At 50.8% G+C, this 14,008-nt stretch overlaps 1 protein-coding gene across 3 annotated transcripts in view; it reads left to right on the top strand.

The window, feature by feature from the left end:
* Nucleotides 1–14,008, top strand: part of SLC37A1 (solute carrier family 37 (glucose-6-phosphate transporter), member 1) — an 89,099-nt gene that overhangs the window by 33,337 nt on the left and 41,754 nt on the right. For all 3 annotated transcript variants that reach the window (XM_012002563.1, XM_012002565.1, XM_012002562.1), the window contains 3 exons: nt 7,006–7,138; nt 7,793–7,871; nt 11,818–11,953. In XM_012002563.1, coding sequence (XP_011857953.1) covers nt 7,006–7,138; nt 7,793–7,871; nt 11,818–11,953 — 348 coding nt within the window. The remainder of the gene's footprint in view (nt 1–7,005; nt 7,139–7,792; nt 7,872–11,817; nt 11,954–14,008) is intronic.

Genomic DNA, 14,008 nt, shown 5'->3' with positions numbered 1-14,008 from the left:
TATAAATCAGTGCCGATAACCAGTCATTATAAATCTGAATATTGCTGCTACTTGTCTTTCTGGTAGAGAAATACACAAACAGCTCAAGAAAATGGTAAATTATAAAGATGGAAGTACCTATTGAAGAGACTTGGTGAGCGCATTGGAGTTGAAGGATCTGGTGTAGTTGGGGAGCCTGCATGGGGTTTCAGGATTGGCCTGGAAAGGTTGGGTGTGGATTGTAGGGGAAGAAAAACAGCTTTGCAGGTGGGAGAACTGCCTTGAGTACTATGTGCAGGGGTGGGCATCCCCATGAAGCCACCACCTGACGGGCTGGGGGGGCAGATGTAGCGCGTAAGATGGGCTGGCCCTTGGGGGGATATTGTCAGCGGTCAAAGCTGTTGGGGTCCACCTGATGACCACGAGGGCCCCTGTGAGCCAGGAGCAAGTGGGAGCCCTGTCCCGGTCCCTCTCGCGGCTTCCCTGGTGGTCCATCTTAAAGCCCCTGCCCCAACTCTTGTGTGTGGTGCTGTCCAAGCCACTCAGGGCTTAGGGCTTCTGAGGAGGCAGCGTCAGGGTCAGCTCTTAGTTCAGTGTCATAAGTACCAGTATAAATAACTGCCGCTTACAGAGCCCCGGGGTATGACGAAGTGCCACACACATTACCCCGTGACCTTCACAGCAACCCTGTGAGTGCCCCTGTGAGGAAACTGAGGCTCGGGGCCTCGTTCCCCCAGGCAGGGCTGCTATGCACTGGAGAATTCCCTGTGGGTCAGGCTGCCTCCAGGGCCCCCGCTCTTCTTCTCTGTGCCTCAGGGTCTGTCCGGGTGTAATTACCTGAGTACACTCCCAGCATCACACTCGAGCCTCCTAAACTCACAGATTTCCCGAACTAGCAGCTGTGATGTGCCTGGGCATGGATTGGCTTGACGCTGAATCCCATGCGTTTCTTCACCTTTGAAGATAGATCAGAACATCACACCACATCAAAACTAAACTTTGCAGTGCCTTATGAAGCACCCATGTGCTTGAGCCCATGATATGAAAGGCGTCAATGAAACGGAAAGTGGCAGTGATTCTGTTGACCCACAAAACAGTTGAGTGATTATTTACAGCCGCATTTCCTAGAACATTGCAAACAAAACAAAAGCAAAATACATTTGCTTACCTGAAATCGAACCAGGAGCTGTGAATTAGAAAGTGATTCTCATTCTATTACGTCATTTATAGAATGACATGGCACAGCAGGTCACATTTAAGTTAGTCTGGAATGTTTAGATTACCTCTGATCACTGCTAATGAATTGTATTTTTCTCGATGATGATGATAAAACCAGGGCTGGGAGGATAGTGGTGTTATAAGTGCAATCCTGTCCATTCTACCTGCTGCTCCAGCTGTGGCCCAGCCTCAGGACTCAAGGCAAGCATCTGCCCAAGCTGGTAGACAGGTGGTTCTACACTCTCCCAGCAGAGATCTTAGTGGGAGCTCTTTTCTCCTGGGCTGGCCCAGAGCAGAAACCTGAAAGCAGAGGCTTCCCAGAGAAGCCTAAACTGCAGGGGTCCCTGCCAGGGGGATGGCAGCATTGATTTGAATGTGAGGGTGCCCACCCCTCTCTGGACACACAGGACTTAAAAGGAGAAAACTGGCCGGGCGCGGTGGCTCACGCCTGTAATCTCAGCACTTTGGGAGGCCACGGTGGGTGGATCACCTAAGGTCAGGAGTTCGAGACCAGCCTGGCCAACATAGTGAAACCCTATGTCTACTAAAAATACAAAAACAAATTAGCCGGGCATGGTGATGGGCGCCTATAATCCCAGCTACTGGGGAGGCTGAGGCAGGAGAATCGCTTGAACCCGGGAGGTGAAGGTTGCAGTGAGCTGAGACCACACCACTGCACTCCAGCCTGGGTGACATGAGTGAGACTCCATCTCAAAAAAATAAAATAAAAACAAATGGATTAAAGATATGAATGTAAAACACAAAAAGTAAAAATCCAAGAAGAAAATTATGTTTATCGTAGGAGTAAGTGTGAAGTTAGGAAACCCAAAGAAACAACGGGCAAGGGGGATGAACAGGCAGTTCACAGACATGGAATTCAGATTGCCAGGAAATGTGTGAATGGTGTTCAAGTCTGCTGGTATTCCAAATGCAGATTAAGGCAACAGTGTGCTCAATGGCTGGCACAGCATTGCCCAGAGCAGTAAGCCCTGTTCACTGGCCTTGAGGGGAGAGGACTTTTCATGCTTTCTTGATGGGATGTCGAGTGTTAGCACCTTTTGGTGACACCCAGTGAAATAAAAAATACTACAGCCTTCAGACATGCTTCTGGGAATTTCACCCTAAAAATAAAAGCACCTTACTTGGGAATGTCTTCATAAGCGTCTTTATGGCAGCTTTGTTTGTAGTGACCAAAAAAATGAAAAAGGAAAAAACCAATGCTGGGTATCGAGGGAACCCAATAAGCAGGCAAAAGTTTGAATAAATGGTGACAAGTCCATATTATGAAAAGAATTTATCAGAGGCAAACCAGTTGACTCAGAAACATTTCCAGGAGGCATTTTGAGTAAGAAGTTAACATGTGCATAAGGATGTATAGAATATTCCATTTTTGAGAAGTAAACAATGACCAAGAAGCTCCTCCATCTATTTCTGTATCCTTCATGCGTGGAGCGTTTGCGTGCCTGTGCCCGTGTGTGTATAATGCATTTCACGTGGCAACTGTGACTCATCGCGGGAGACTGGCTGTGGGCAGGTGCTGTCGTCCGTGGGGGAGAGCCTGTCTGGTCGCTCCTACTTTTGGTACCAAAACTTTAATTGCTCTTCCAGGACTTAGATAATGCTTTGGAGAATTCTTGTAGCCTTATAAAAGGAATGTGAAGGACTAGTTAGAATCAGTGCACCCACACAGCCTAACGAGCCACGTAAAGTTGACTAGACAGATCATCAAATGCAGATATGTATACACACACACACACACATACACCCTCTGTGCTGGCTAAAGGTGGAGTGAAACTGGCCTAACCCCACTGTTCTCCAGGGGGATTCAGTGAGGCCCGAATCCCCTGCTCTTGTCCTGTCCTCTCACTGTTGCCTTTCAGTGTCTCCTGCACCCCAGACCACCGGGTAATCTCCTCTATTGGAGGCCACGTACCTCCTGCAGAGAATGTGCCCTGTGGCTGTAGACTTAGGCAGTGGTGGGGCTGAGAACCCAGGGCGGGAACGAGTGGTTTCTCTTTGCAAAGTGGCTCAAATTCAGTGTGGAAAGAACGGAGCCTTGGTGGAATGCAGGCTAATGCAGTGAATGTTTGTGCCTAAATGACCGCGTGGGTCTCTGCAGGTGCAGGATGAGGAGTCCAGTCTTTTCTAGTGCCATGAAATTCCCGCTGCAGCTGCCTGCTGCTCCCTGGACGGGATTTCCTCTCGCTGCCAGTGGGAGGGGTGGGGAGGGCTGGAGGTGGCCAGGGAGTCTGTAGACAGAAGACGTTGCCAGCTCCCGGCCCCGCCGCCTTCCCCGCACACTTGTAGCGCTGTGACTCCCGGCCCTGCCGCCTTCCCCGCACACTCGTGGCGCTGTGACTCCCGGCTCTGCCACCTTCCACGCACACTCGTGGCGCTGTGACTCCCGGCCCTGCCGCCTTCCCCGCACACTTGTAGCGCTGTGACTCCTGGCGGTTCCCTGTGTTCTTCCACAAGATTGGCACTTTTCTTCTCCCACCCCCACCCTCCACCCATCTGCTGTTTATTTTTGTTGCTGCTCTGTGTGTTGCATGGACGCTTTAGCAGCCGCGACGCCTACGTGTTCACAGGGCCCACTCAGCCTCCCCGCCTCACATATCGTAAGTGTGGAGTTCAGTTGCCGCAGAGCCTTTTGCCTGATCAGTTTTTAATATCTACCTGATGTCGCGGGTTGATTGAGTTTGGAACTTGTTGAAAGGCACTTGTGTAAAAACGTGTGAAGAAAGCTGCCTTTATGAAAGCAGATGTTTCCCAAAGGACTTGACCCCCACCCCAAGTATTTCTGCAGGGATGGTGTGGCTGTGCAGAGGTGAGGGTGCCTCCATGAAGCACTTTGGTGAGAATTTGTTCACCTGGCGAGGGGTTTGCTTAACAATTCATCTTAACCTAATTAAGTTTGCATTGTCCCTCAAACACCAGGTTTGGGGGGTAAAACTCATAGAAATACTGAAATATAGCAACATTGTTGAAAACCTGTGGTTATGTAAATATCCTCAGAACCCTTTGTGCTGGAGTTATATGAAATCTCGATTGCTTTGGCAGCAGCCTTCCAACGGGGCTGCAGGGTGCAGGTGGAGGTGACCTTTCCAACAGCAAGGAGAAGGGCCGGAGAGGCACCTGGACTCACGGCAGCCCTTTCCTGAGCCCTTCCCAGGGGTGGAGGGCCAGAGAGGTGCGCTCCATTTATGGTTCATCTTTATAGCAACCCTGGGACACAGGCATTGTCATGCCAACTCCATAACTGATGACCAGGGAGTGTAAGTGACGTCACCAAGGTCAGAAGCCACAGAGGGGCACCAAGATCCCAGTTCAGGCCTGTCTGCCGCCGAAGCCTGTGTCCCTAACCAGGATGTGAGGCCCCCACTCATTACATAACAAAACTAGAAAAACTTGACTGCTTATTTATGGAAAAAAAGGAGCATTTCTAATCAGATATGTTTTCGGCAGGTGGTTCCTCCCAGAAATATGAAATCACAAAGGATATAAGATTCTGTTTTAAGCGGCGGCCTGCAGAATCTCTTTTTCCTTTCTTCTGTGCCAGGTTAATGTTAGAAACTTCAGCTTATCCCTGGGTTCTCCTTGGCTGGGGAGTGTCCTGTGCTCCTGTCCTAGCCGTGGCTTTCTTCAGTGAGAGGTGAATTGTGGCGATGCTTCGGCCTTTGGGTGTGGCCAGATTGGCTTCCGTGAGAGGCAGCAGGGAAAGGTGGGCAGAAACACCTGACTTCTGAAAGCACTGAGGAGGAAAAGTGTCTAACAAGGCGGCAGGTGAATGGAGAAAGGCCGCAGATACCAGCTTGATACAGAGAGGAAGGGCTGCAGGCACCCGCCCCGGGTCTCACGATCACACTCACAGCCCCTCACATCTACCTTGGGTGGAGAATTTAAAACACAAGCAGGAGCAGCCAGGGGGCCCCGAGCAGTCGGGGAGCAAATGAAAGCACTCTTCCCGACGTGCCAGGAGGTCAGCATGGCGCCTCCAGGGAGGACCAGCTCTGCCAAGGGAGCTGCTGGGCAGATGATGACTTTGCATTGTACAGTAGAGCCCTTGGCTACTTTTTTGGGACAGTGTTTAATTATAGCAGAACAGCCCAGTGATGACGACAGAGTCACATGACGGTGGAGCAGCTGCATCCCGTGTGCCATGCCAGGACTCAGTGACGTGGCCCACATGCTGCCAGCTATAAATCAGGGTGTGTAGCCTCGATTCAAAAGCCCTGGCCTTTTGAAGGTGGCTAGCCTTGTTGGCCACTCCCTCCTGAAGAGAGGGGGACAGGACTTCCGACTGCTGCCTGCCTGGTCACTGGGGTGGCTCCCTGCCCAGCGTTCTGTGCCCTGACCTGGAGCCAGCTTTGTGCACTGCCCTCCAGACCCCTGGCCTCTCTCAGGTTCCAGCTGACGAGGACACCCCTCTGGTATTATGGGCACTGAACGGGTACTCAGTCCCCCTAAGGGACACCCCTCTGACCACAAGGACCCCACTTTCCGCCATCACTCACGCCTGATGGGCCAGCTCCTTTGAGTCTTGACTAGTGCAGAGTGATCACTACAGAGACCCCCGAGAAGAGAGGCATGGGAGTGACAGAGGCCACCAGGGAGGGACGCACAGTCACAGAGCACATTGTGTCTTCCTCAGCTTCCCCCACAACGAGACAGGCCCCTGCCACATGTGGCGCTGTCTTGTAGGTGTTGTTCCTCTTCCCAAGGAGTGTACTGAGGAAAAGCCCACTCGGGCCCCTCTGCCTCCCGACAGATGAGCTTTCCTTTCTCCCCAGGGTTTGTTTCACAAGGGCCATGCCATCCTAAGCTCTGTGCAAAAGCCTGGAGTTCAGCGTCACAGGTCCCAGTGACTTCTGTAACTGGGCAGCAGCCTCGTCTGCAGAGGGGGAGACCGAGGCAGGGGCGGCAAGTAACATGTTCACACAGCCGGTAACCAAACCCCAGGGCCACGGCTTTCCCTTCCTCCCACCTCCCAGACAAGTGCCTCCAACCCTGGCCCTGCTTGCTGGTTCTGTGGCTAGTTTGGGGGGCGGGTGGTGCCCTGCCCCAGGGATATTTTTAAATTGAAGTATGATTTACACTTAGTAAAGTATACAGATCTTCAGTGTCCAGCTTGGCAGATCTGTACATGCCCATAGGGGTAGCCATCCCCTAGGTTAAGGGATGGACCCTTTCTAGCTCCCAGGCAGCTCCCCATCCCCTGTCCCACATTGTCCCCCTTTAGGTAACCGTGACTGTCACCTCTAGCCGTGTGGATTCGTTGTCCATCCTTGGACTTCGTATGAGTGGAATGCTGCAGTCCGTACTCTTTCGTGTCTGGCTTCTGCTTCATGTTATGTTTGTGAGGTTCATCCTCATTGTTGCTTGGACCTGTGACTTGTTCTTTTTCGTTGGTGTGTAGCATTCAGTTGTGTGAATCTAGGAAAATATACCCCTTCTGCCTTGTGGACAGGTGGTCAAGGATGACAGGCAGTCGGCTTTCAGCTTGGAGCTCTTAGGACTAAAACTGCTCCTGAGGCTTGTCTTCCAGTGGCATATGAAGATGGCTTATGTTCGTTGTGCGCTCAGGAGTGCGGTTGCTGGAGAGTTCTGCTGAAACGTCACCAGCAGGCATTCTTGTGGGTCCTGCAGACACACTGCCAGCGGCGCCTTGTGTTTCCGTTAGAATGCAGGGTGCAGGTGTCCTGGGCAGGCTGCTGGGAGAGGAGGGGTGACTGTTCCTCTCTGTGCCCCATGCTGAGCCTCACTGAAGGCACTTCCTCTCCTTGCTTCTGCCCTCCCATCACATCCCAGGGTGAGCTCCACAAGTATTGCACTGCTTGGGATGAAGCTGACGGCAGATTCAGCAGCCAGAGCGGCAAGTCTGGGTCCATTGCCCCCCGCCAGCTCCCTGACAATGAGACCGACTGTGGCTGGGCACCATTTGGTAAGTCGATCATCGGTCCGTCCAGGAGCTGAAGCGGCTGTCCTTCCAAGGTTCTTCCAGCCTCGCTGTTAATAACTTTAGCAACAGTAATGCCGTTCCCAGATGAAACTGCATTTCCATGTCAGCCCCCTCTCCTACCCAAGAGCACGTGACTTCACCGCCACTGTGTCCGTAGCACCTGTGTGCGGGGCTGTTCCTCCTGAAAGAAGGTTCTCTTAATAGGGAGATGTGCTGCAGATCATTTGCATTTTGTATTTCAGACTTGCAGGGCATAGTTCCGTGGGCGGGAAGAAGAGAGAGACACGAGGGGCTGGTGTGGGTGCTGGCCTAGGCAGGCGTGCTGCAGAAAAGCCAGTGGACACGTAAAACAAAAGGCATCAATCAAATGTGCAGCCACCATGCACAATGGGGATTTTATCCCATCTGAATGATGCCTGCATTATATTTAGTGATTATTTGAAACTGCGGTGACTTCATTTTCCTTTGCGAGAAACTGAACGGAAAATGCACCGCCTTGTTTTCTGTGTGGAAAACCACGCGTTTCACTAAGTACACCCAGATTTAGAGAACAGATGCTTTGTGTTTTATAGCCGTGCTCTAGAACATACACTAAACAATACTGAGCTTTTCCTGTTGATTTTCAAATTCGTGTAGATAAGAACAACTATCAGCAGCTGCTTGGGGCCCTGGACTACTCCTTCCTGTGCGCCTATGCCGTGGGGATGTACCTCAGGTACGTACAAAGCAGACATAGTACAGGGGTGACCTTGCTTTATAGCAGCCTGCTCTCACCTCTCACGATAGCTCATAGCTCTTTGGTTTTCCAGACCCTTCCTGGTTATCTGTCCCCTCCGTGCAGAGAAGGCGTCCGCTATGCTGACGTGCACAGGCGCGCGGGAGTGAGGCCCCCGCTTGCCAGTGGCTTCCCTGCTGTTCCCTCCCCAAAGATGAGGCCAAGCTTAGGAGAGAGCAAGCGCATGTGCTGTGCCCACAACACGGGACCTCAAGGCCGAGGATTTCCGTGTCCCAGGCACTGTGCCAACTGACACAGGCTGCCCTCAGCTTTCCTGGCCCTGGGGTTTAGGACCTACCATGAATCCTGCCGATCCTGGGACGTGGTCATTCAGGAACAAGGGGACTAGCTTCCTGTTTAGCAGAGCCTGACCTCTCCTGTGGTTCAGGGGCTGCCATCTGTTTACATGCCCCAAATAACGAATTTCACCTGATGATCGGAGCAGTTGACACAGGATGTGCGGAACAGCTCTACCTGGATGCCCAGCTTGGCCCCAGAACTGAGCGCAGCAGAGGCAGCCCTGCGTGGCGGGCGGGGAGCTCCGGAGAGAGACCCGCTGGGATCTGAATCCCGGCTCTACCACCTGCTAGGATGTGGTCTTGGGCATGTTACTATACCTCTTTGGGCCTCAGTTTCCCCTTTGCAACATGGGAGAAATAATAGTTCTTATGTCACAGGATTGTGGCAAAAATTGAGTTAATGTATGTAGAAGCTCAGAATGGTGCCTGGCCTGTGCTGCCAGCCCAGCCCATTCTTCATCCCACTTTGAACTGACCAAGGCAGGTGGCAAATGTTATATGGGTCATAAAACATTTTATGTGATTGACTGATTGAAAACTGCTATTGTGGCAGTCCAGCCAGGTTTTTTTTTTTAAGGCAGTATAGGGATGTTCTAGCCCATTTTCTGTTGCTAGTAGCACAGTATCTGAGATTGAGTAATTTATAATGAGAAAAGGTGTATTTAGCGCTTCTCTAACTGGGAAGTTCAGGTTTGGGCAGCTGCATCTGGCAAGAGCCTCACGCCACACTGTAATGTAGTGGAGGGCGTCGCCTGGCAGAGGCCCCGTGAGATGGGTTAGCAGTGAGCAGGGCATACAAAACACACAGCACAGGGGTGACCTTGTTTCATAGCAGCCCGCTCTCACCTCTCACAATAGCTCATCAGTCCTGAGAGCGCGGCCACTTACTCCTGCACATTCATTCCTTCGTCAAGGCAGATCCCTCATGACCCAAATGCCCTTCAAAGCTCCCTGCACCTCTCAACGCAGTTATACTGGGAGCCAAGCCTCAATACAAGTTTTGATGGAGACCAACCATAGCGAAACCACAGCCAGGGACGGAGGCATGTAGTCCCAAGAGGCTTTTGTTCAGAGACAGAGGTCTTTACAGCCTGGAGAACCCCAGGGATCCCCATAAATGTTTAGCTGCTTCCCTGAGACCCGCTCAGTGTGGGATCATCAAGACCTGGCCGCTCCCCCGCTCAGAGCCCTGGTGGGTGGGTGGTGCCCAGGGAGGCAGTGTCTGCTGTCGGAGGAGAGCGCATAGCTCTCCCTTTATTGAACGTGTGCATTTGCCTCCTGCTGCAGAACTTGTCTGAGTGAGCAAATGAACAATAAAGGTTTGGAAGCTCAGAGTGTGTGATGCGCAGCCGAACATGAGCCTAGCTGGAGAGAGTGGTGTGTACCTTGGGCTTCCTTCGGGCCTGGGTCTCAGCCAGGCTGCCAGACCTTCTCCATTTTGAGGTCAAATGTTTATATTCCCCAGACTGCAGTCTTACTGAACACAAATAATCTGTGGTATAAAAAGACCCAACGTGGGAGTGTGTTTTTCTCAGTTACTAGAAAACTGTATTTAAATCTGGTTCTCAACTGGGGGCAGTTTTGTCTCCTAGGGGACATTTAGTAATGTCTAACGACGTTTGTGGGTATCACAGCCAGGGAAGGGATGTTGCTGGCATCTAGTGGCTAGAAACCAGGGTGTTGCTAAACATCCTACAACATGCAGGACAGCCCCTAATGCCACAGAATTACCGGAGCCAAAATATCAATAGTGCTGAGGTTCAGAAAGCCTGTTTTACGTAAATAAACTGGTTTCTTGTTGCTTATTTATCGGTAAAGATAATTCTTACGCACCTTGTCAGTAAGGTTATTAAAACAAAATTTGGTCTAATGTGACATCTACACAGTGAACTCATGACTGAAACAAGGGCACACGCTGCTGCATTGAAGGGCCTTTTTGTGTGAGTCCCTACCTGAGGTCTCAGCAATGGGTGGTTGCTCGCTGCGCCAGATGAAATCAGATATGAGAGGGTACAGTCATTCAGCCCAGGTACTGCCTGGAGGGTTCAAGCAGGTGCAGCGTGGACTTGAATCCCTGTATGAGTCCCATATAATGTGACATGGTGTTTGTTCAGTTAGACCTTTTCTTTAAAAGTTTTCAGTAGAGATCAAAGTGGGCCCAAATCATACAGCAAGATTAGAGAACACTTCTAAGCCTAGCCAGCAGCACCAGCTCTCCGGAGCCCATCTGGTTCTGCCAGCTGTGCTGTGACCTGGGCAGGTCAGCCAGCCTCTCAGGGACCTAGCTCCTGGTCTCTGGGGTGGGCAGGTTGAAGTCGGTAACTCTCTAGCTCTGGAATGCTCTTGAGTCTGTGTGTGGTGAGGTTTTAGCTGAAATTTTTACCTGGATGTTGTCATAATTTTAAGTGACTTTCTTCTGCTTTAGTGTTTAAAAGGTCATTTCCTTGATCTGAGGTAGATCTTTTTTACTTGGTGGATTCGGAAGGAAAAGCTCTCTGGTGTGGGTTCTTGAGATGAAAGCTGAGAACATTGGAGCTGACTCCGGCAGTGGGGTTCACGGCAGGCAGGTGTCACTGTGTGTTAGGTTTCCTGTTTATCTGACTCCTAGAGTGACCCTCCAGAAGAAAGCGAGACCCATAGAGTCTCTGATGCTTGCGAAGGGCTCACGTCCATCCATGACACTCTACAGCTTTTCTATTTACTTAATAAGTCACAATGTTAAGTTGGTCCATAGTGACATTTCCCGTAAAACAGTGAGGGATGTTTTGGGTAACATTAGGTAGTGTGCTGTGATGGCAGCTAAAGACTGTTAAGTCTGTGCCCTGCTGTGAAGCTGGAGACATGCTTTACCACCCCTGTCGAGGCTGTTTTAGTGAGGCTGAGCATCCTTTATGCCACCAAGTCTCCAGACAGCTCTGGAAGGTAAGACACCAAAAAGGGTAGCTGATTAGTGAGTTGCATTGCTGTTCAGAAGGATGAGAGAGATGCCACCCCGGCATTTCAGACCTTACCATGGAACAAATCTTCTGCCTTTAAATCAGGTCAAAGTGGCGGCAGGAGGTGGTAGTGGCAAACAGCTGCAAGCCACTTCCCCACTGAGCCCAGCCAGCCAGGTGTATTAACACAGGTGACTTCATTACAGCTCGTGGGGCCAAGTGACTTGCTCTGGGTCATAAGTGATCTCTTTTCATGACATTTGGTGTAGTTCAACAGTTGGAATTTTAAGACACTGTATACATTTACTGGATATGGTTTATGTGAAAGCAGGATTAACTAGCAAGACAAGTTCCTGTTTCCTTTCACTGGCAACTATCATAAATAAGTCATAGCGTTTGAATTTTATTATTTGACAGATAGTGACATTGACTAGAAATAAAATCTTCTAAGATGTTGCCAGTCTCTGGTTTCTGGTGAGTAAACACTCCGTAGGGAAATAGGTGTAAGAAGTCTTCCTGGAAATTGTAAGGCTTGAGAGTTCCCCAAGCTCAGAGAACAGCACGAAAGCATCCGGCACGAAACAGCCGCCGGGTTGTTAACATTCGGGTGTGTTTGTTATTCCTATTTGTCTTTCCTTCTCTCCGCCTCAGTGGCATAATTGGGGAACGCCTGCCGATTAGGTATTACCTAACTTTTGGGATGCTCGCCAGTGGAGCCTTCACCGCCCTGTTCGGCTTAGGGTATTTCTACAACATCCACAGTTTCGGATTCTACGTGGTAACTCAGGTAAGGGTTTGGGTCCATGGCTCACCACATATGGGGTTTCCTTGGTGAATAGGGTGGGGTGTTTATGTCACATGTCACCTGTGTCAAGATGTTGGGAAGGGGCAGAAGTACGTCCTGTCCGAAGTCAGGGTCAGCTGACATAATAAGTCCTTCCTTTCTCTTCTGCTCGGAAATTCCGGCAGCCCGGAGGTGTTTCTTCGTTTCAGGAGTTGCCGCATAAAGAACGCGCCTGTCGGTGCCCTGGCAGGGAGACTGACGTGCAGAGCCCTTAGGAGCCACCCTGTCTTCATGTGGATAAGTTTGAGATGTTTCATCTTGCTAAAGATTTGACCACTGGGGTTGGAGGGTGTGTCCTCCAGCTGAAGCCCTAGCTGGAGTCAGCCTAACAGCGGTGGCAGGGAGTTCCCACCAGGGAGTGCCCCAAACCGTCCCAAGATGGGGCTGGTTGGGATTCCAAAGAACACAGCACTAACTGCTGGGTGATCCGTTTAAAGCGTGTATTAGGGGAACTTACGTACCGAGGCTGTAGTATATAGTCTTGACACGCAGCGGGACAGGGCGTCCCACGCAGGTCTGTCTGCACCGAGGGATTGGTGTATGGAGTTTGTATGAGGGTGTAAGGAATTTGGCCCAGGGCCAGGGCTACTTTCTTTCCATGTTTTGGGTCAGCAACTGAAACACCTTTGTCAGTGCCTAGGAGTGTTCAGGGGCCAACTTGGGTCCCAGCCTACAAAGGAAAACCTGCAGCTGGTCGGGTCGCAGTGAGAGAAAAAGGGGGAGACCTGAGGACTCTACAGAGGGATGCAAGGGTGGAAGGAAGGGCTGATTTGGAGTCAGGCAGCAGGAGGGGGTATGAGGCAGTCAGTGGAGAGGACAGGAGAGATCATGAAGGTGCTAGAAGGGGAGGAGGCCTGAGGGCAGCCCATACTGGCTTGCCCTTGGAGCTGGAGCCCTTCCGGAGTCTCCTGGCTTCTGCCCTTCCCAGCAGTGCTGTGGATCAGTATTCAGCAGCCGAGGAAAACAGTGGGAAATAACGATGCTCATCTCAGGCTTTGTGTTGCTTCCAGGGCTCCCAGATAGCTCAGGGGAATGCTTAAAACCATCAAGGCAAACTATTTAATTTTGCTTTGAAGATTTTGCCATAACACTTGAAAAGTTTGGCTATTTTAATTACAAAAGCAGTTCACACTTGTGTAGTAATATAGAAAATTAGAAGGGAGGAGAAAACAATTTTCCAGAGTCCCAGCATGTGGAGTGAAGGCCCAGCCAGGTCAGCCCAGAGGCAGCAACAGGTAGACCAGCGGCTCCCAGGCGTCTTCTAGAGCAATAGTTCCCAACCTTTTTGGCATCAGGGACCAGTTTTGTTTAAGACAATCTTTCCACCCGGGACCAAGGTTGGGGAGAGGAGGATGGTTTGGGGATGAAACTGTTCCCTCTCAGGTCATCAGGCATTCGATTCTCATAAGGAGCACATAACCTAGATCCCTGGCATGTGCAGTTCACAACAGGGTCACGCTCCTATAAGAATCTAATGGCCCCCACTGATCTGATGGGAGGTGGAGCTCAGGTGGCAATGCTCGCTCTCCCACCACTCACCTCCTGCAGTGTGGCCTGGCTCCTAACAGGCCACGGATCAGGACTAGTCTGTGCCCGGGGTTGGGGACCCTGCTCTAGAGAGCTGGCTTACTGCAGTGAGGTGGTTGGCGGTGCCAGGCTGGCCCTGGTTTCCTGCAGTCTTGTAGAGCCACCCCCGAGTCTCAGGATGCTAGAGTGTCCTCAGCAATACATTCCCCAAGTCCCTTCATGAAACTCAAGTCAGGGATTCTTTAGAAGGAGATACTTTGTCCAGGCGTGAAGTCAAGGCTGTGTTCATTCCAGAGAATGATGAACAACAGTACCTTCTCCATGACCTGGTGAGGGAAAACATGCAATTCACAAGCCATGTTTATCGTACAATTCTATGAACAGTTCTATAAAGAGAAGAAAGCTTTTCTCTCTTTAAAAAGTTTGCATTTATTTATTTTTTGAGATGGGGCCTTACTGTGTTGCCCAGGC

This window comes from Mandrillus leucophaeus, unplaced genomic scaffold (assembly GCF_000951045.1).
Source record: "Mandrillus leucophaeus isolate KB7577 unplaced genomic scaffold, Mleu.le_1.0 Scaffold69, whole genome shotgun sequence".
NCBI classification, from domain to species: domain Eukaryota; kingdom Metazoa; phylum Chordata; class Mammalia; order Primates; family Cercopithecidae; genus Mandrillus; species Mandrillus leucophaeus.
This window is presented reverse-complemented; position numbering and strand designations above follow the sequence as displayed.